General features: G+C 26.7%; 1 protein-coding gene across 1 annotated transcript in view; it reads right to left on the minus strand.

The window, feature by feature from the left end:
• LOC100200345 (general transcription and DNA repair factor IIH helicase subunit XPD) overlaps positions 1-24,402 on the minus strand; it is a 69,058-nt gene that overhangs the window by 23,995 nt on the left and 20,661 nt on the right. The window contains exons 8-20 of the mRNA XM_065806118.1: positions 23,909-23,962; positions 23,775-23,837; positions 22,361-22,484; positions 15,872-15,968; positions 14,842-14,897; positions 14,133-14,186; positions 11,634-11,657; positions 11,265-11,338; positions 10,894-10,988; positions 10,658-10,776; positions 6,227-6,296; positions 4,793-4,862; positions 4,495-4,596 (exon numbers count right to left, since the gene is read on the minus strand). Of these exons, the coding sequence (XP_065662190.1) occupies positions 4,495-4,596; positions 4,793-4,862; positions 6,227-6,296; positions 10,658-10,776; positions 10,894-10,988; positions 11,265-11,338; positions 11,634-11,657; positions 14,133-14,186; positions 14,842-14,897; positions 15,872-15,968; positions 22,361-22,484; positions 23,775-23,837; positions 23,909-23,962 (1,002 nt within the window). The remainder of the gene's footprint in view (positions 1-4,494; positions 4,597-4,792; positions 4,863-6,226; positions 6,297-10,657; positions 10,777-10,893; positions 10,989-11,264; positions 11,339-11,633; positions 11,658-14,132; positions 14,187-14,841; positions 14,898-15,871; positions 15,969-22,360; positions 22,485-23,774; positions 23,838-23,908; positions 23,963-24,402) is intronic.

Raw genomic sequence — 24,402 nt, forward strand, 5'->3', positions numbered from 1 at the left:
CGGTTGATTATCTCCCACAGGTTCTCGATAGGGTTGAGATCCGGAGATTGAGGCGGCCAATCCATCACCGATAGGTGGTTGTCTTGAAACCACTGCTTGACTACTTTTGCAGTGTGTTTCAGATCATTGTCTTGCTGAAAAACCCATTATATTGGCATATTCCATTCAGCATGAGGTAACATAACATCTTTCAGGATATTTTTATACATGAAGCGGTCCATTATTCCATCGTTTCGATGTATTGGACCTAGACCTTTAGCAGAAAAATACCTCCAGACCATTACATTGCCGCCACCATACTTCACGGTCTTATGGCTGTAACGTGAATTGAGGCGTTTTCCGGCCGGTCGACGTACACAGCAAATGCCATCGCTCCCAACGATGTTGAACTTCGATTCATCACTGAACAGAGCAGTTCTCCATTTCTGCACATTCCAGTCAATATGAGATGTAGCAAACAGAAGTCTTTTCTTCTGGTTTTTTAGTGAAATCAGCGGTTTCTTTGTAGGGCGTCGAGAAAACAATCCGGCTTCAACAGCACGTCATCTGATTGTTCGGTCCGATACAGGCAGCTCTAATTGCTTTTGTATCTCGACTGATAATATCCAGGGATCCTTCTTGACGGATCTGACAATCATAAAAATTTTCTCTAGAAGTGGTGGAACGCGGTCTTCCACCTTTGTTATCTACTGCCAACTTCCCCGTAGAACGATATTCGGAACATAGTCTTGATACGGTCCATTTTTTCACGCGATATTTATCACTTTTTTGTGACATTCCACTTACGTAATCGCCAGTAGTTTTCTTTATTAGTTCCAATCTAAGACTGTCGGGAGCCATTTTTGCACTTGAAGTCATAAAAATAATAAAAATAAATAATCACGTTTCTCAAGGCTTACCGTGTTACATTTATCTTGTGATGATACAATAATGCTCTGTGGAACACAATGTCTTGGTTGGATGTGGACTGTATTGATGTAATGAAATACTTGTTGTATTTTACTTCTTGTATTGATGTTCTTCGATAACACTTTGATAAAACTCACTTCGATAAACTGTCTTGATAATACTGACTGATTGACTTCCATATACTGACTGAATTACATGTCGATTTACATGTCTCTTATATAGTAAAATGAACCTGTGTGAAACTGTTCTGGAAGATTCTATATGCTTCTTTTTGATGCTTCTGGAAGCTTCTGGATGCGTCTGGATGCTTCTGAATGTTTCTGGATATTTCTGGATGCTACTGGATGCTTTTTCTGGAAACTTCTGGATACTTCTTTCAATTATTAAAAAACTTCCGTGACGTTGACACGAACCAGACTTAAGAAAATGAAACAAACCAAAAAAGTTGCACTTGTTTTGTCCGCTGCAAAATGCCACTTGTCAACGAAATTCTGCCTGTGCGCTGTCACCTGTCAGCTGATTGCTCATGTCATGGCATGCTATGACTCGTTTTGTTTTTAAGACATGTAAAATTAGGAACACTTTTTAGCATTGTTCGATGTTGGTTGCAAGTGTTTTGTCCCATACTGTGTATATATATATATCTGTATATATATATATATATATATATATATATATATATATATATATATATATATATATATATATATATATATATATATATATATATATATATATATATATATATATATTGTTGAAATAAACAAAAATGCCTTATTTAACAGTTTTAACTACATGGCAGTACAGCACTGAATGCAGTATAAAATTTACACCATTACCATTGCAATACGTATTTGCTAATTTATTTTATTTAAATTAAAAAAGCTATAATAGTTAACGATGATGCAAGTTAAGTGCTTTGGTTGCTCCTTCTGACTCCTTAGAAGTAATTAAGTATGACTGATCAGTTGTAGTTTTAGGTTCGACTGCTAGCAAAAGATCATTCAAATAAACGGTAAAAATATCTGGAGGATCTCTGAAGAAGAAAACTTGACCTGGACCATGAGGGTGAAGGAAGTTTATGGTATTTTTCTTTTTTCTGTATTACTCTCCAACACACAACCTATCCACTAATGTTCATCATACTCTACAACCATGTAACCAGTAATTGAATTGAAGTTGAGCTGGCTTACATTGTGATGTAATTTTTTCAAGTCCTCTTTAAATTGAATACCAAAATTTAACTGGAATACCAAAGTCCTCTTTGTGATCACACATATTTATTAAACTCTTGCAGTTTTTGTATTGTGCTGCACAGCCATCACTAAAATATGTTATTTTTAATACTTCAAATTTCACTTCTAAAAAAATAATTAGTTTACGCTGAAAAAGATAAACTGCAATTATGTCATGAGTATTACATTCCAAAAAAAAGTTTGAAGCTGGGATCTATTTGTTGTAGTTCACTGTTTATACTCAATTTCTTCAACTCCTTTAATTTTAATGCATTGCAACAGCCATTCCTTTAGCATAGCAACTTCAGGGCAATTTTTACACACGCCTAGAGGACATGCTGGCAAGAAAGGATTGCATTGGATTTTAGCCAAAGCATGTTTGTAGTTCTTATAAGGGGTTTCTAGTTCTTATTTAGATACTTTTCTGAAAATAATTGATAAACTTCCTTCAAATTACTCAAAACTTATCTTTTCTGAATATGTTTTCTTTCCCCATTTTTCATATCAGATAGAAAATCTTTTTTTCCATGTATTACGCGGCTAACAGTGTCAGAATAATAAAACTCTTTTACCATATCTTTCACATGTACAGGTAGTGATTTCCCTTTTTTTGGGTTAGGGGTTGATAAAACACCTTTGGTTATTAAAACTTCTTTTGCTTGAGATACAAGTCGATGCAAACAATTGAATTCTCTCATCACTTTTCAATTACTCTATTGAGCAACAAATATTGTCAAAATCATGATCTTTTAACTCTTACTTTGTGTTGATTTATACTTATCCTGGAGCACTTTAACAACGTCATCACCACATGCATTGGAAACTTTTTTTTTTAGTTGCTTCGTATTCATCATCCTCTGAAGTATCAATGGCAATAGCATCTGAATAAGGTGGTAAAAGGTCTAACGCCCTTTTTACAACTTTTTAAAGTTTTTTTTTCTTTCTCCAGAATATAACTTTTAAGAGCTTGTAACTTGAGTTTATCCAAGGGTGACTCACCCAATAACAACAAGGATTTATTAAAAATTGAAATTTCTTTTTCCTGGCACTGATAATTTTTATCTCTCTTGTCACTACAAATATCTTAAGATCTGGAACTGCCTTTAGAATCTGACTCTGTATTACAATTTGCAGCATTTTCATCATCACATAATCCTATTTTGGAAAGTAAGCCAGTGATCCTCTTTTGGCAAGTATCACATAATTTTGCTCCAGCCGTAAGTTTTAAGGGATACATAGTTACCTGCCGACTAATAACTACCTAAAGGTTTTATTTGTTTTTTCTCATGGTATTGGAAAGGATCTTCTTTAACTCTTTTACTTCTGCTTAAAATGCCATTTTTAATCTAAATTTAATTTGAAAGTTGGTAAAAAGTTCTTCTTAAGTTATCTTTTGACAACTAATTCAACGGAAATGAATTGATTATTTTATAATATAAATAATATTTAATAAATTGTTTAAGGCCTCATATAATTTAATACTGACTTAGTATGTATTTATAGTACTAGTAATTAAATTACAGTCTAGAAAATAAAAGGAAAAAAGTAAATAATTAATAATATATATCTACAATAGGCTATTTACAGAAAATGACCTCAAAATGCTGCATTTATGAGGCTGATAAATATCAAAATTTTAGAACCTACTTATACTTTAATATTATTCCCAAAGCTGTTTATGTGAATCCCAAAATGATTTTTCTATGGGACATCCACAATAGAAAAAGCAATGTGTAAGAAAAAAATTATGACATTTGACCTTTGCCATCGACCAGGGTCTAAGGTCAAATTACCAAATGACCAAAATTTTTTTCTATTGAACTTATCACTTTTTTGTATAGACACAAAGTTGTTTGGCTGTGCAAGAACTTCTGTTTGAGTCAACTTCCTAAGTATAATAGCAAAAAAGTTATGACATTTTAAATAACCAAGGTCAATTGAAAAGGTCAAAACTTTGAGAGATCATATCTCAGGAGATAAATGACCTAAATCAAAAAAATTTACATGTTTTTCTTTTGACCATATGCCCACGTGAGCCACTTTTCATCAAAATCTGAGTCGGTGATGTTGAATGGGTGGTTTCACTTGACATAGAATATCCCTATATTAACATGTATAATAATTTAAATAAACTTAAAAGACCATGCAAATATTCAAATTACCATTCAAGGAGAATTTATTTAAATAAGGTTAAAAAAAAACTCTATGAAAATTAAATTAAAAAAATTATTATTCTAACATAACAAATACATTTCTTGAATAAACAAATAAGCTTCCTGAATATAAAAAATAAGTTTCCTGAATATACAAATAAGTTTCCTTGAAATTTCCTGGAAAATAAACAACTTACTATAGGCAACACACACTGCCTTGCTAGTGTCATGGTAAAAGTGGACATATTAACTGGCTGAAAGTCCAAAAGTTTAGGATACATGTCAACAGGAGATAAGGTCTGAATTAAATAATATAAAATATTATACAATTTATATAGTTATATAATTAGCAATATTTAAATAATTTAAACAAAAAAGAAAACTTAAACCCATTCAATATATTTTAAATATTTCATACTGGAATTCATAAGGAGGAATTCCAGACTGAATAACATAATCTTAAAGTAATAACCTATCTTTGAAGTATTAACTTACTCCTGACGTGATAACTACAGATTGGAAGCGCTCAAATACTGGTTTAATGGCAACTGAAGCATCCAAACAACTAAAATAAATAAATAGTTTTATACTTTTTAACCACTTTTATAATTCTATTTGTTTATTATATCTTTTGCATCATTGTGTAGTGGTTTAGTGGTAAAGTGCTCACTCGATAAGCATGGAAATTAAATACTAACATTAGCCAGTGTTACCAGACAGCATGCTTCTCTGGGCAGCATCCTTGTTTATCAAGGTTCATATTTTGTAGTTAGGATTTAGGGAGAGAGAACTATTTGAAAAGAAATTTTTCTCTAATTCATCTTTTAAATCTAATGGCTTCTTAACATCCTAACATTCCAGAGAAACAGATTAATCCACTGTTATACATTTTCTCTCTAGCTTCCATTGCTATATCTAATTTTCACTCAAACTCTTCTATTACTCCTGACATCCAGAATTCTCTTCAATATTCAACTATTCAACAAGTAGAATATTGATATTATGTTTGGGCTAGTTCTTATAATAATACCCTTTCTCATTAAGACAATGCCAAAAAATGTATTGCAAATGCAGTTAGATCTGCTTCAACTGCTAAGCTGGGATCTCTGCCCCATCATGATTGTTACTCAAGCAAGCTATCATAATTTACTCCACCTACTAAAAAAAACTTCATGTCACATCATCATGTTCAATGTTCCTTAATGCTCAAAAGACTTATATTTATCATTTTTTTCCCCTTAATGTTTGAAACAGGTGCTTTGGAATTATTAAATTTAGATTTAAAAAAAGAAAGATATTCAACCAAAATTTTAAAGCTGTTAACTTAAGTCCTAATTTATGTTTTTGTTAAAGAATTAAGATAAAATAAATTAAAGATTAAATTCAGAAAATAACTAACTTACATAACTAAATCACAGAAAAATGTAAAAACAACGAATATTTAATACAAAGTATTAACAATATTTTGTATTTAATATAACAATATTTAATTAAAAAAAAAAAAAAATTAAACTTTTTGTAAAAGTAAATTATAATTTTGTTTCAATATTTAGACAAAGCTTTTTTAAATAAATTCAAAAAAAAAAAAAAAACTTTCAGAAAATAAAAGCTATTTAATAGTTATTTTAATTATTACATCACAGTTTCATCACAGTTTATTTAAAAATTGGAATTGTATTATTTGAATTAGTATAGCATTACTTGGAATTGTATAGCATTAAATTAAAGTTTTATTGGCAACATAATTTGTTAGTAAGTATGAACATGACAACTGAACAACTGAATATTACAAAGTCGAGAGTTTTATTGGTAATATTATAGCAAAACTAAAATAACATTTTTTATGACAATAGCTGTTAGCTACAAATGTGAAAAAAATAAAAAAAATGCAGAAATACTTAAAAAAGTAATAATAATACACAGCTTTACCAGAAGTGTATAATAGGATTTGGAATGGTTGGAGTCTGGTCATCAAATGGCTCAATAATTAATACAAAACCTATTGAAGAAACAAATGAAAAAGTGAAAAGTCACTAAAAATAATTATCATTAATAAAAAAATAATAACATTTTTAAATTTATAATTTATTGTGTACTTTTTTAAAATAAGTTTTAAATTATTAAGCTTCACTCATAATGTAAATTAGTGAAAAAGTAAACAACAACAACAACAACAAAATCATTAAAAAAAAATGTATATCAGTACTTTTTTTCACAATTAAGTTTGTATGGCTTATACATAGTATCCCCATGGCTTGGCGTACATCTTCTTAGACCTTACAATTTATTTCCCTTAACACGCCTGATCTCTTCAACATTGGGATGGCAACATTAACAAAATCATCCATAGAGACTAAATAAAATGCTCTTGTTTCTCCTAAAAAGAACTCTAACAGGTCTTTGAGATCCTTAAAATGACCATCCACATCTAGTAAGACATCAGGAAACTTTTTTTCTGATAGCTTTAGCAAAATAGTTGCAATTAAATTAATTTTCACCTGCACCCAAGCAACATAATGCATTTGCATAAGATCTAACATAAAGAATTAAAGTTGCTGTCTATTATATATTGTTTATCTATTATATTAAAACTCCCTGGTTCATTGGTTGGAGCTTTAAGTTTATGTATGGTAGCAGGAAGTTTAATTTTATTAATAGAAAATTATTAAATATTGGTAAACAGCTAATCAATTTCACTTAATACATTTTTTATTTTTATAATATATAAGATTTATATAGTTGGAAGAAAGATGCACAATTAATCAGCATTTGGTTCTTTTTTTTTCTTCTTTTTTTATATAATAAAGTTTTCTTTAATGGTGCATTTGTTGCAGTCTTACAAACTTTGAGTGAAAAAAACAAACAAAAAAAAACAGAAGCAAAATAAACATTCTATTACATTTTATTGCAATATTTTTACAATATAAATTTATTTATTAAATTAAATTTTTACAATTTCATTACTATGCAGTATTTTTATTAAATTGTGGTAGTTTAATAATTTATGTTCATAAATTGTGGTAGTTTAACAATTGTTCATAAATACAAGTAAAAAAAACTTTATAATCTCAATAATCTGAATTTGATATTTATTTCACAACACACTACAATCCATATTTGGTATATATTTCAAAACACACTTTTTACATTTGTTACGTTTAACAAAACATTTGTTACGGATTATTTTTATTATTTTTTTCATATAATCCCATTATTTTTAATACCATTTTTTCTCTCTCAACAATAAGTTCTAGTTCCTTGATTTTTTTTTTAATTACTGGTCTGATTAATCAGTAAAATACGCATTTATTGAAAAAGAAAATAAACCTATGTATTTAATTTGCAATACTGAACTTGCTCATAATAAGACATGTAATGTTAAACGTCACTATGAAACAAAACTTATGTGTTTTTCTGAAGAATACCCAAAAAATTCATGTCATAGAAAAAATAAAAACGCTTAAAAGAAAATTTAAAAATCAACAAACGAATATTTCATCTTCCAACAAAGAATCAAATATTACAACAGAAGCAAGTTTTGTTATAGCTTGGAACATTGCAAAAAGTAAACATCCTAACAACGATGGAGAGTTTGTCAAACAAAATCTTTTTGATGTGATCTCAGTTTTAGATCTTAATAATAGCAAAATTCAAAGGTTAATTTCAAATATTTCTGTTTCTCGACCTACAACTGAAAGAAGAATATCTGAGATTAGTGTGGAAGTTGAACAGCATTTGTTAAATGACTTAAAAAAAAGTAAAGCATTCAGTTTAGCATTGGATTATTCAACAGATATTCAAGATAAACCTCAAATGACAGTATTTATTAGATATGTAACATCAGATGTACTTGTAAAAGAAGAGTTACTAGATTTAGTAGAGCTAAAAGACAACTCGTAGAATTGATTTAAAGGAAGCCCTTGACACTGCTTTGGTGAAAGCCAATCCTTCTAAGAACAAGCTTGTTAGTGTTGCTACAGCAATGGTTGGAAAACACATTGGGCAACAGCAATTGTTGAAACAGCAATGGTTGGAAAACACATTGGGCTTATGTGTTTACTAAATAGATATCCTACGTATCCAGAGTTTATCCCAGTTCATTGTGTGATTCATCAAGAACATTTATCAGCAAAATATTTTAATTTTCCAATTGTTTTTGTGCTGGAAATTGTAAATTATATTCAATCTAATGCAAAAAATCACAGTTTAAAAATTTTATTAGTAAATTGGATCTTGCTGACAAACCAAGTGACTAATCGTTTTACTATGCTGTAAGGTGGCTTTCAAGTAGTGACGTTCTTTATAGGTTTGTAGAACTGCTAGAACCAATTAAATGTTTTTTGCTTGAAAAGCAGAAGACATTTGAAATCTTTGACAATGTGAATTTTTTGCAAGATATGCTCAGACTAATATTTAGTTTTCAAAAAAAATTGCTCTATTTCAGAAAGATCTTACCTTAAAAGCTTTTAATCATTTTCCTCAAATAAAGAAGATGATCCATAATTCTAATATTACAATTCAGTATGATGATCATAAGATTGAATCATATAGAGAAAAACTACAAAATTTATTTGAAGACTTTCAAAACAGGTTTAAAGATTTGTATGCTCTTAAATCATCATTAGCATTTTTAGTAAACACTTTTTTAATTGATATTATTAGTGATGGTTGTCCAATACCAGAAAGTATACTTGAATAAAAATCTCAATTTGAAATAGAATTACTAGATCTCCAAGAAGATCAAAATCTGATGCATAAAACGTTAACTTTATTAGATTTTTGGAAAATGCTTCCTGAAGTTAAGTATACTTAACTAAAAAGGATTATTAAAAACTTATTTCAATTTTTTGGTTCAACATGCGAATCTTTATTTTTGTCTATGAAATTTGTTAAATCAAAGTATCGTGCCAATCTAACTAGTGAACATTTGTTACAGTTGCTTAGAATATCAACTATAAGCTTGAAACCAGATTTTAAAAAACTTACCAGTAGTGTTGAAAGTCTTATTGCCTAATAAATTTATATTAAATCATGCAAATTATTATACAAGAAGAATTTTCTAGTGGTCTTTTACAAAAAATAATTGATGTTATAAAAAGAATTCTCTCTGTAATGTCTAATTTTTTGCTGAATGATGAAAAGATATTTTTCAATTGTAAAAATAAAAGTAATTTGAACTTGATTGAAGTTCATTGAAATTTTTTTTTTTATTGTGTAGCCGTTTATTTATTTGATATTTTGCAGTTTTTAGTAACTTATACTATTAAGTGGTTATAAGCAAGTTCAATTCGAATAAAAGCAAGTTTAATTCAAATACATTAAAATAATTTTTTTTCTCAAAGAAACCTTTTTGTCTTTAGATTTTTATATCTTACTTGCAATTATTTTTATAAGGAAATTTATGGTTGTTGTAATTGTGTTCATTCAAAAAAAAAAATTATAATTTGGAGGTGCCTTCTCAATTTTTTTCTACAAATGGTTTTCTAGTGTGAATTAAAAGGAATCAGATTTTATGTTGCCAAGTTTACATTTAAAGTATAGCCTTTACTTTCTTTATTGTAAAAAAAACTAAATACTAAACATTAATTGTGTACACACTAAGTTTATTTATAGAAGTACAATTTCCATTTTAAAAAATCAAAATATTGATGTATAAAAAATCTAAATTTACATTTGCCAATTATTTATCTTCGGCACACGTTATTATTTATATGCGGCTCTCGTGTCTAAAATTCTGACCAGGGCTGAATTAAATAAAGACATTTATTAGTAATAATATAAATATATTTAATTAAATCAATCTATTAATTTGTGTTTTTGCGATTTTTTTAAAAAGAATAAATTTTATTGATTTCCTTAACTAAATTTAATGTATATATATATATATATATATATATATATATATATATATATATATATATATATATATATATATATATATATATATATATATATATATATATATTTGCATACTTTGGTGAGCAGCATGATATCATACCAAAATAAGGGTTTGCTGGAGGTTTTAACACTTCCTCGACTGATTAAATAGGAGGAACATTCAAGAAGTGCTGCTACATTGACAAAGGGTTTGGGTTAGAAGAGTAATCATTTATGTCAATTTAATTTGTTTTTTCATCTTTTTTCAAAAAAAACCATAAGGAAAAAAGTAAGCAATAATAGTAACTATATATAAAGAACATTTATTACAAAAAAAACTTTTTTTTTAGTTTTTTATTTGTAAATTTTTCTCTTTTGAAAATGTGTCTGGATTAAAGTTCATATTTCAAGTCACAAAAAATAATTGGAACTCAATTATACTTTTAAAAAATCTTTCAAAAAAAAAAGTGCTAAATAGCAAACCTTTCGAATAAGTACTAACAAGAGTTGCAAAATTTGCCACAAGTGACAGACCACTATAGTCAGTGATATCAGGTAGCTCAAGTGTATTCAGTAATGAACGTAATCTTTCAGAACAAAATCTAATCAACAAAAATAGCATTAATATTACAAATTTTTTGTTACTTTATATGTTATTGTAATTTTTTTATTTGCAATATATGCAGATAAAAAAATGCAATAAATAGGCAGATGTATACCTTAAAGGTTTGCGTTCAATACAAACTTGCTGATGAATGTGTTGCAAAAAGGAAGGAGGTGTTTCAGATACAACATGTTGAATACGAAGTCGTGTCTAAAAATTAAATTTTATAGAAAAAAAATTAAACATTCAGTAAAAATTTAAATATAATAAAAGCAATATATAAACAACAGGATTGGACACAACAGAATCAAACACAACAGGATAGGCCATAAAAGGATGGAACACAGCAGGATGAAATACAACAGAATGGGACACAACAGGATACACCTCAACACACATACTAAAATCTAAAAACCAGTAAGACAAAAAAGTAAAAAAATATAAACTTTGGGAATTTATCAAACATAAATCAAACAAAATAAATACTTTTAGGTATTCCACAAATCTCCTCATAAATGCAATAAAATGTTCAGCCTGACGTATGTTTCCAGGTACAGCTTCTAAAAATGATATAAAAAGTATTTATTTTAACCCAATTTTTTAAATAATTATTTATTGATATAACTTTTAAGTTTACTCATAAAATTTACTACTATATACAATTATAAATAGTTTCTTTATATGTTTATATTTTTAAAAAAATATTCATGTTTTTAGATTTATTTTAACTATGCTTCATACAAATATGCTTCATACAAATATGCTTCATAAAAATATGCTTCATACAAATATGCTTCATACAACTCAAGATTATATAAAAATGAAATTTTTCATTTCATTGTAATATATTTTTACCTTCAAGAACAGCATCTGGTAAAACTAGAAAAAAAAGTAAAAAAAAAAATTATGTACAATATTATTGTGCAATAATGTGTAAAATAGTAATAAAAAACAATAAACATAAAAACAACAAGCTAAACATTTTTAATTACAATTAAACTTTGTTTAAAAAAATAGTAACAAATATAAAACAAACATTAAAATTATGTGTAATACATAAGTTATATATACAATAATGAATATATATACAATGAATATATATACATGAACAATATATACAATAACTTTTTGTATTTTATATAGTTGCAAAAGCAAAAAAAGGTTTACTGAATGTAGACAATAAAAAGCATCATCTTTTGATGCTTTCTTAGCTTTATCAACTTTATCATATACAATTTACTGTTATATCTTTAAATAACAATACTTTCTGACATTAAAACTAGTTTAGAGTTTTAAAAAAAGGAAAAATTAAAAATTTAGTAAAAAAACAAACAAAAAAAACATACAGATTTAATCCCCTATAATGTATATTAAAAAAATTTCTGAATTTCTAAAGTAAAAAATCTTATATTAAATCAATTAGCAACTATCATTTGAAAATGGTGGGCATGACAACATCTAACATTTTGTCTAACAACACTGAATTTATCACTTTAAAAATGCAAAAAAAGTTAATGCACTCGAGTAAACCACCAAGGAATATAGACAAAGAAATAGAAGAATTGGAGAAAAAAAAAGTCTGTTCTGAAGAGTAAATGTTGTATTGGACAAAAAGAAGCCAGCTAAGCAGTTAGCTGTTGAATGTTGGTTGTTATTTTTTTTTAAACCGTTATTTTTCTGAGTCATTAGAGTGCTGTTATCTACCTATTAAATAGCTAATGTAACTCTTCTTTTTAAATATGGAAGTAAACTACATCCTCAAAACTGTAGGCCTGTCTTGTTAACTTTAGAACCTTGCAAGATGCTTAGAGGTTATGAAACATGATAATAAGAAAATAACTTTTCTTTACCTAGTCAACATGGATTTATGAATAATAAGTCAGGCAGCACAAACCTTCTTAAAGCTTTAGATTTTATCTTGTATTAAATTAGCCTTGATTATACCATCAATATAATTTATTTGGACTTTGTAAAGGCTTTTGATACAGTACCTCATCGCGACTCATTCAAAAATTAAAAGGGTATGGCATCACTGGTAAGTTGCTAAAAATGCTTGAGGCTTTTCTTAAAGATAAAAGACAATAAGTCACACAAAGTGAAACAGTTTCAAAATGGAGAGAAACCATATAAGCAATGTGTTACATATACAAAAAATTGGTATATGAGCCTATTTTGTTTTTAATATTCATTAAAGACTTGACAGAAAGTTTTAACTACAACTCAAAATTTTATGTAGATAATACAAACTTGCCTAAGGCTGAGAGGGCCACTTCAGTCAAGGAGATTGCTTTTTGTGTTTAAAAACCTCTCTTAACTCTTTAATTTTGAAACACAAACCTGGACAAACAAGGCTGCTGCGCAGAGAAATAAGTTGAGTGTGATACTACCAGGGAGTAGTAGTAGGGATTGAAAGCAGAACTTCTTGGTTATGAAGCGAGCACTCTATTATTACATCGCTACGACATTAGTGTGGTTATACTGATGTAGTTATACTGATATAGATTTGGGTTTTTTTTGTAATAAATTTTGTATTTGGCTAACAAAAATCTCAAGCAAAATTACTTTATGGATGGTAATTTTTTTTTTTTTTAACTTAAAAAGGAAAAATCAGATATGGATTTTATATCTCAAAAGAAAACAGAATGATGGGTTTGCTAAAAAGATATTTGCTTAAATATTCAAATACTCATGTTATTTTATACTATATTTGTTTGAATACTTATTGAATTTGCAGAGCCAGTTTGGTCTTATTTTAAAAGTGAAATTGAAGTTCTAGAAAAATTTTAAACAGAATTCATCCTTTCTTATAGAACTTGAAATATGATATGTTAAAATGTCTTGAAATCTGTATACTAGAAGAAAAAGAGGGGATTTAATTCAATTAGTTTTTAATAAATTTAAAAATGGTTCAGAAAAGATTAAATTAATAAATAAACTTGAGCTAAAACTTTAATTAAAAAAAAACTAAAAAAACTGCAGACATGAATAGAATAGACCATGAATAGAATAGACCAACAGTATAATATTTGTCTAGACAAAATTGCTTATTCAACAGAGCTGTTCCGGTTTAGAATATATTACCTAAGAAAAAAGTAACAGCAGAATAATTGAATATAATCAAAGTTAAGCTTGATCTATACTCTAGGGTAGTTGTTGCTTGACAAGAGTTTAGCAATAGTGTCTTAGTGGGTCCAATCCCACTTGCTAATTTTTAAAATCAGTCACAGCTTATAACTACTGACTTAAAATTTTTATTTATTAATGTATTTTGTATCAGTAAAAAAAAGTACATGTAAACATTTGCAATATATAACATAAAAACATATGCAATATTTGCGGCTTTCAAAAACATGCCTGGGTTTCCAAGATATTGATCTGTTTCTCGAGCTTCTTGAGCCTCACGCAAGCCTAAATAAAAACTAGAACTTTTAAGGTAAAACTAAAAAAATATAAAATTAAATTTTTCAAAATACCTTAATATGACATTACTGAGAAAATCTACTTGACATACAAATTTATTAGCACAAACTTTATCTTTATCAAAGAAAAAATTTATGAAATGTGATTTTTATACTAAATTTGAGTTTTAAAAGAGTTTAACCATTTTAAGTGCATTAAACCTGAAAGTTAAACCTTTTGTCGAAAAAATATGTTGTAGTCATACTAAAAGCCTAAGTTTTTTTGTGATGAGTAAACAAAATAATTTTGAAATTATTGCTTCTGTTTATTTAAACTACCTTTTTCTGAAATTACTACACCAAACATAAACAACTTAAAAAAATTACAGATTTTATAAAAATTTAAACTTCAATAACTATTGATTTATTTGGAACTATAGCCTCAAATTTTTAAATCACATTGTTTTCTTCTAAATAGTCTTAAATTTATCCCTAAATTTCAAAAACTATTTCAAAAAAAATCATAAAATCAAAATTTTTTTCATTCTTTTAAAAATGGCTCTTAAAAACTGTTAAATTTTGTCTCACTATAAAATTGTGCCTCACTTTACCTTGATTATTTAGAATGAAATTTTAATTGAAAAAAAAAGTATTATTAAAAGTACCTTGAACTAATCTCTCATATTCTCCGTTTAATTTTTTTGCATCTGTCATTTTTATTCTAATAGAAAAAAGAAAATAATTCATAATAAAAAAAAAAAAGTGAAATCAGAATCATAAAAATATTTAAACAACACAAAAATTAAAATATATATTTTATATATTTATATAAATATAATTTTAAAAGTATTTTACAAAAATAGTATATCAATCAAGTATTAACAGTATATTAATAGTATATCAATTAAGTATTAAATAATTTCAACAAGAATAATGTTAACTAAAAGCTATTCATTCGACAATATTTATATGATGAATGGCTAATAGTTGATTTAATGTAATTAAGTATACATTTAGAGCAGGGTGTCTACCAATATTTTAAGGTGGATTTCCCTGATATTTCCCTGATCCACTACCTGTTTCCCAGATTTAATCTAAAGTTACCTAAACTTAACTTCAGAAATTTTAGACTTATATTCTTTTAGAAAAATGATCTTCAATTGCAAAAATGTAAACATTAATACAACCCATATTTAAAGTATCAAGAGAAGTTCATAAAACTATCTGCTGAATAAAATATTTTATTATGTGTACAATATACAATCTACTTAAGTTATGTAAGTTTGATGAAGAACCGCTTTCCCTGATTTCTTTCTAATTTTTTAATTGTAAATTTTTGCAATTAAATAAAATAACTTAATGTTATTTTATTTAATTGCAAAGGCAATTAAATAAAATAACATTAAGAACACAGTTCTATGTACATATAGAAACAAGCAATATGATTCGACGACAAAACTGTATACAAAATATGCCATTATATGGTTAAAGTATAAGATCTACAAATACAAAAGTTGTTAATGAATTTGCAAAACCCTTTTTTTTCTAAGTAATCTAATATTTGTTAATGATTTATATTATTTATTCAATTTTTAAATTAATTAGAGAATTAAAGAGAGAAATTATATATTTCAGAAATGAACTAAATTCAACCAAATATTTTATAAATAAAAACATCAAACAAATAAATTAAACCTTTGGACATGTTCAGCTAACTTATCAATATTTGAATGGCACTTATCAAGAGTTCTTCGATTAATATGCACAGTCATTGAATCAATACAAACATTATCTGCATAAAATTAAAAAAAAAAATCAAACTTTTAAAAACATATTAAATATCAAACAAACACATGCAGTAACTAGAAATACATAAAAATATAAACAATTTTGAAGTTCATTTCTTTATTAAACTATTTCTTCTCTTAACTGATTTAAAAATAAGCTTAAAACTACTTGATAAACAACAAACTTTTTCTGAAACTTTTAATTAGGAGAAATTGTGTGATTTTATTAATCATATTCAATTTTAATCAGATTAATTCAAAATTAAAAGAATTGTAAAATTAATAACTTGTATAATATATGTATTTATGAATGTGTGTATAAGGGTGTGTATTATGAATGTGTGTATAAGGGTGTGTATTATGAATGTACATATAAGGGTGTGTATTATGAATGTACATATAAGGGTGTGTATTATGAATGTGTGTTTAAGGGTGTGTATTATAAAAGTGTGTATAAGGGTGTGTATATATTTGTATGTTCTTTATATTATTTGAAGATTAAAACAATACAATTTATAAATTATAACTTTTTGTTTTGCATAATAAGTTTTAGTTTGTTTATAATACACATAAATATATCAAATAATGTACACAATGCTAGCTGTAATTATTTTGTTGTTTTTCTTTTACATGCTTTTTTTTGTTTTTTTTTGCATTTTAAATTCAAAATATTAACAAAAAATAAAAATAAAAATGAGAAAAATAGTATTTTCATATTTATAGTCTTTTCGAATTTGTAAATTTATACTTGTAGTAGATCTTTTCATAAATAAACGTCAAAGTATCAAATCGAGGCTTAGGTTGTACCGTTTGTGAAAGCAAAAAATTAATTCATCATTTGTGTAAAAAAAAAATTATTTCATCATTTGTGTAAACAAAAAATTATTTCATCATTTGTGTGAACAAAAAATTATTTCATCATTTGTGTAAACAAAAAATTATTTGATCATTTGCATAAACAAAAAATATTTTGTTTCTTAAGCTTATCTGTTTCTTGCTTTATCTGTCTTAAAATAAGAGCTTAAAAAAATTTTTCACAAAAAATAATTTTTATTCAAAGTATTTTAAAATTTTAGAATTAAAAGTAAAATATTTTGAACATGTAGTCAAAAATTAAATTAAACAGAAGACTTCAAAATAAACTTCAGTGAAGTTTACTTTTATCTATGAACTTTAGGAAATCTGCGTTGTGCAGTTCACTTATTTCAAATATACATATATATTTTAAGATCCAGAGTTAATTGTTTTACAAAAAGATGATATAAACAACCCATCAAAGTTGATATAAAAAAAAATACAATAGCATAATAGTTATCATTTTAAAAGATGGCTACTTTACCTTGGCGATTTTCTTAAAGGTGTAGCATTATTGTACATTATGAGACTCTCTAATTAAAGTTTTACAATACTTTTATAATGGAATGAATCTCATAATAGATTTAAAAGTTTGGAATACAATATTGCCTATGGTGACAAAATGATAAAAATAAAAAAATCCTTTACCAGTTTTTATCCAAATTAATTAAAAAATAAACAACAATAGACTAATTTGAACATAAAGATTTTATTGATATGTACTCAGTCTGTTGTATAAAATATAAATTTACAAATTTATGCTAAAATACAATGTATATATATTTACATTAAATTATAATTATATAGAAAAAGAATCAATTTGTAATTATGATCGTATATAAATAATAAACTCAATCTCAATTCGTTTTTTTGTGTCTTGATACATAATTTTTTTATAAGTTTCTCTGTTTTTTATTATTGGCTCATGAAAATTAGTTAAAATTCCACAAACAATAACTATTTGATTAAGAGAACCAATCATATTTAGTAGAATGACATGATCAAATATATGAAAACATATAAGTCTTTAAATCATTCTAACGATATAAATGCATTCACTTGCAATTTGGTGACTTTAAATTACCTTGGTTTTAGTAAATTATTTGCAACTTTAAAAAAGGGTGGAATAAGCAGTTTATCTCCTAGTGGACTTTAAAAATCTTGTATGGTAAACCCTATCTGCCATAAATTCTTCTCCGTATTTGTCTAAATCTTGAGAAGTGATATAAAAGTAAAACTACCACCTTGGGCAGTGCCATCTAAAACCTTTACAGAGTGTGGCTTTTATTATAAGAATTAATGCATTATTAATGAATGAGGTACAGCTACTTTTATACCTACACAACCTATGACACTTAACACTGGGAAATTACTGACAGAGGTATTTTTAATTTATACTTAATAAAGGACATAAGCTTAGGCTGAACAACTTTATCTATAAAACTCAACCAAGTTATAATAATATTACTCGTAAAACCTATACAGGAAAAAAAACATTAAGTTTGGTTTCCTTTCTTTTCCACCAGCTTTAAAGTTTTTCCTGCTACAAAGAAATAATTTAGCACTTTTTTGTAAAGAACATTTAGTAAATTTAACAGCTTTTTAACTTCCTCTGGCCTAAAATATGAGTACAAATGATATAATGAACAAGTAACATTAAAACCATCTAAACTGCTTTTTCACTTTATCAAATTGCGCCAAGGAGAAACTTGATCTTTATATTTAGGAAAATAAAAAAATTCAATACCAGAAACCTTTACTTTTCTGCATTCAATATTATAACTTCCATTGAAGCAGTTAAAGGTAGCACAATGTTTTTCAGAAGATTTTCTTATACATATTCTTTATTAGAAGCCATTTATTTTTTTATCAACAGTTTATTTATCAACAGTACAACTTAAGCCCCGTTTTGAGTTTTTTGGAAATTAATTTATGAAAACATCTACTTTAAATGTATAGGTAATTTTCATATATTACTCTGTAATATAGCATAAAATTTTTTTTGGAATTTAACCAAGTTTTGTATTTTTCATATACTTTTATTTATTTATAGGAACTTGCCAACAAAAATTCATCTTTTTTTTTTGCCACAGCCATGTATTTATGTATCTGTAAAGTTTTATTATTAAACTTTTCATACAAGTTAAATAAATAATAATAATAATAGTCTGAAATTTTTTTTGGTTTTCAAACCTTATCATTTCAAATCTTATAAATGACTATTTGTATGGATTTTGCTTGTCTTGAGAGTACAGCTCTAAAAATAAGTTTTATGGTTCTGAGACCGGCTTGTAGTCAGGTTTCCCGAACTCTGTGGTAGCTCTCAGAGAGGCTAATTAAATAAATAGGTGTAAAATATCAGAGTACTAACAGTGCCATGTTAGGTATGGATGGTGTAACTGTTCGCACTTTTGGTGTGCATTGTTGAGGCCACATTTGAAGCCCTTTGTTACAGCTTAGGGTTTATTTATAGTAATGAGGCAGTTGGTTGGACTATTAGATAGTGTACTAAGTACTATCTGTTCTTGGAGTCAAGATTTTTAACCAATCTAAAAAATGATTTAAGTATCAATAATAAAAAAACACAAAAAACCATCGTCATCACCAGGTTCTCTAAATCTATCATTCACTAGCATTCATGGTTTTTGAAGTAACTTTTCATCTGTTAAGTCTTATCTCTTGCAAAGTTCACTAGGCCAATTTGGTCTTTGCGAGACTAATTTAAGTTTAACTGTCTCATCTTGTGATCTTAGTGTTAATGGTTATCTTCCTTTAATTAGAAAAAACTCCAATAATCACATGCTTGGCCTAGGCATCTACATCCATAAGAACTCATCCATTTGTTGAGAAACTAGGATTGAATCTACAGACTATTCTTTTATGTGCTTTCATTTAGCACCACTTCACTCTATCACCTTTCTCTTTGTTCTATATTGTTCTCCTTCATCTCAAGACTGCACTCTTTTCGATGTTATTTCTGATCAAACTGACCAAGCCTTCTCTCTTTATCCATCAGCCAATATCGCTGTTGTTGGTGACTTTAATGCTTATCACACAGAATGGCTTGGCTTTAGTGTCAGTGACTTTGCAGGCGCTAAGGCACAACTTTTTTGAGTCTTTAATTAATAAACACTTAATCTCACATCTTGAATCTAATAACTTACTTTCTAATCATTGATATGGATATGGGTCTTCTTGCTATACTGCTGATTTGTTAACAGTAATAACCGATAGGTGTTAGGTAGATAAGGAGAGGTTAAGGTTATAGCTCTCTGCATTTTTAAAGCCTTTGCTAAAGTTTAGCATGACAGTCTTCTCCATAAGCTCTCTTCTTACTGTGTATCAGGTAACATCTTTAAGATTATTGAATCCTTTCTTACCAATCGTAGTATAAAAGTTGTACTTGATGGACAGCACTCTTCTTCATATTCTGTAACTTCAGGGGTTCCTCAAGGTTCTATCCTTGGCCCTATACTCTTTTTAATTTACATTAATAATCTTCCAGAAATTCTTGCATCTAAGGTGACATTGTTTGCTGATGACACTCCTATTTATTCTTGTCTTGATAAGAAGCCAATACTCTCTGATTGCTTGGAGGGGACATTTGAGCTTGAAAGGGATCTTACTTCAGCTATAGCATGGGGCTCTCAGTTTTTTTCAGGTAATCGTTATTGCAATTATCTAGATCTTCCTATATTTATGAACTGTAATGAACTCGATAAGTCATATACCCTTCGCCTTCTAGGATTAACTTTTACTTCCAATCTTTCTTGGAAAATATATACCGAATTCAATGCAAAATTAACATCTGCTAAGGTTGCATCTCTTTATCATGCTGGACATTTTCTTACTCCGGATTCTATTCTTTATCTCTATAAATCTCAAACCCATCCTTGTATGGAATACTGTTGCCATATCTGGAGCGGATCTTCGAATGATGCCCTTTCTCTTTTAGATAAGGTACAAAAACGCATAGTAAACATAATTAAATCTGCTTATGCAGCCAACCTTCAACTATTGTCACATCGTAGTAATGTTGCTTCTCTTTTCTATAAATACTATAATGGGTGATATTCTAAAGAACTAGTGTCTCTTGTGCCATTTACTAAAATTCATTATCATGTTACTCATCATTCAATCAAGTCTCATCCTTTTACTGTGACTGTTTTTAAGTGCTCCAAAAAGTCTTATTTGTCTAGCTTTTTTCCTCAAACTTCAGTTCTTTAAAATTTGCTCCCTTTTTCTTGTTTTCCTGATCATGCAATTTTTAATCTTTAAAGTTGTTTGTTATTCATTATCTTACTTTATAAACTTAATTTTATCTCTTCCAGAAACTTTCATTTTTAATAGTGGTTGCTTGCAGCCATGTTGGAAGTAAAGATAATAGAAAGAAAAAAAATGTTTTATAGCTATTTCTATTCATTTTAAAATAAAAAATAAATAAAAAATAAGATCTCAAATTTGCATAAAGTAAAAACTGCAGTTCTATAAGCAAAAAATTTACATCTCACTATTTGATGATGTTATACAAGGATTAAATTAAGCGATTGCGATTTGTAAAATCTGGAAAAACATCTGGTCTTGAAAATATTAGTTTATGCAAAGCCGTGTACTTTGTTTTCAAGGAACAAGTTATTACAAATTTGTTAGCGAAAAAGTTATAAAAAACAAAAACAATAAACTTACGACTACAATAGTAATAACACTCTAGTCACTAACTAACTTTGTTCAAACAACATAAGTAATTTCAAACTTTAATTAAAGTAGAATCTAGAAAAAATAAAGTGGATATTCAAATATTAATAAAAAGCTCAGGAACTTTTACAAAAAAAAAAATTAAAAAACTTCATAAAATTGTATTTTATAAAAAGTTTAGCATAATGAAAAATGTTACTAGTAGTCTGTAAAAATGCACGGTAATTTTAAAATCAACCAATAGATTTTATTGATTGATTTTAAAATTAACGTTTGTTTTTAAGGACCATTAGTAACATTTTTCATAATATTAAACTTTTTATACAGTACATTTTTACAAAATTGTTTAAGTTCCTTAAGATTATAATGTTATTTGAATATCCACTCTATTTTTCTAAATGCTTTTCTACTTCAATTAAAATTTGGTATTACTTATGTTGTTTGAACAAATAATGAATTATATAAGTGCGTTATAAAAGTAATAACACTATAATATTGTTATTACTTTTTATAATGCAGTTAGTTTTTAGATTGTTATTACTTTTGTAGTCGTAATTTTATTGTTTTAATTTTTATTACTTTTTCACTAATAAATTTAAGTTGATTTGCCCCTTGAAAACAAAGAACACGGTTTTGAATAAACTAAAATTTTGAAGACCATATATTTTCCAGGTTTTTCATTTTGCGATCACTTAATTCAACCCTTATTATAGGATGAAAACCTCTTTGCTTAACTTCTTCTTGCAAGTAACCTTGTTTATCAGGCAAGTTTGCAAAAAGTAATGAGTTTTAAAAAAAAAAGAAACAAGAAAAAATGATGAAATCATGCTTAATTTTATAATTATACCAATATTATGTGCTTCATCAAATACAACAGCTGATGACTTAGGAAAACTTTTTGAAACTAAATCAGCAATTTTTGGATCTAACAAATAGTGATAACTGTAGACTACAATATTGGCAAGAGAAATCTGAAACAGAATAATAATAAGATTATTTTTTAAGAAAATCAAGACAATAGAATCTCAAAAAAAAAAGATGAAAAAAAAATATTAAAATTTTTTTTTTTAAAACAAATGAAAATAAAATTAAAATATCTCACTAAAAAAAAAGTATTTTAGCAAAAGTTGCATTGAAAACAATTTTTTTATAAAGTTTAGTGCTGAAGCTCGTTCTTATGCATATCAGTCAGTTTTAGAGAAACAATTTTAAATATACACAGGTTTCTTACAAAATTTTATGCATATACATATAAATATATAACTTATTATATCTTTAATATTGTTTTTTTTAAATTAAATGAAATTTCAAAGCTGCATTTAAAAGCTGCATTGAAAGTGACTAAATTAAATTTAAAAAAATCACTTTCAATGCAGCATTTAAACGCAGCTTCAAAATTTCATTTAATCTGAAGCTCATTCTTATGCATATCAGTCAGTTTTAGAGAAACAATTTTAAACATGCATACTGTTGAGGACAATTAAAAATTAGATAAGTTTTTTTACTAATTTATTATTGCTCTGTTCTTTAAGAACATTGAGCACTTTATTTGAAGAATACACTATATATATATATATATATATATATATATATATATATATATATATATATATATATATATATATATATATATATATATATATATATATATATATATATATATATATATATATATATATATATATATATATATATATATTTATATATATATATATATATATATATATATATATATATATATATGTATATGTATAGACACACACACACACACATATATTTATGCTATGTGCATAACTTAGTAGAAATTTTGCAATCTACTGCCGAGTAGGATTTTAAAACCTAAAGATAGTAATAATATAAAATTTTTGAATTTATTTATTATTTTCTAAATAATTATGTAACTTAGTACATTTTTCTAATGGGGCACTACTCTGTTGCTAAATCAGTCTGGGATTGGTGTTTTTTGTAAATTGCCTGATTTGTTTGTGTGATTTTTTTCTGGTGATGATGGACCTTTAATAAACTTATTTTATTAATATTTCAAAATACTTAATAAGTATAAATTCATAGGACTGTAATCAAGTCCTATTGGGGCTATAAAGTTAAATTGGGTCTACATAACTTACTGTTATAGTCTGAAAGCTAATTTTAATAAACATGATTTTTATGAAAACATGCACAAACTAAAACCACTTGATAACCTCAATTAAAAAATTTTTTTTAAGAATAAATAAACTTGGAAAAAATAGAAAACATCTCACAGCATGTCGCGCCATAAAATAAGGACAACATCCAATTTCTTCCCCATATTGTTTAAGATCTTCCTTAAGTAACATACAGTAATTACAAAAGTCATTCAGAAAACTAATTCAAAGCAATATTGCTGCTATATTACCAGGTTGTAAATCCCACTTGGAAGAGGTTCCTCTCGACCAAAGGAATCAAAGTTCTATAATATAAAAAATTTTCAATAATTTATTTAATTGCATTATTTTCATATATATACTTATATATAAATATATATATATATATATATATATAAATATATATATAAAAAATATATATATAATACTATATTATATATATAAATATATATATATATATATAAAGATACTATTACATATATATATATATATATATATATATATATATATATATATATATATATATATATACATATATACATATATATATATATAATATACATTATATTATATTATATATATATATATCTTCTATAGCTTGTTAAGATAAGCATTTGCTTACTATTTTTGCTCATCTTTATAGCATACAGTGTTTTTAGAAAAAGAAGATAAAAAGGAAAAATAATGAAAGAAAAGATTGCTGCCCCATGCCAAACTCTTAGTCAATGTAGCAGCACTCCACTGT

This window comes from Hydra vulgaris, chromosome 09, assembly GCF_038396675.1.
Source record: "Hydra vulgaris chromosome 09, alternate assembly HydraT2T_AEP".
Lineage (NCBI taxonomy): Eukaryota > Metazoa > Cnidaria > Hydrozoa > Anthoathecata > Hydridae > Hydra > Hydra vulgaris.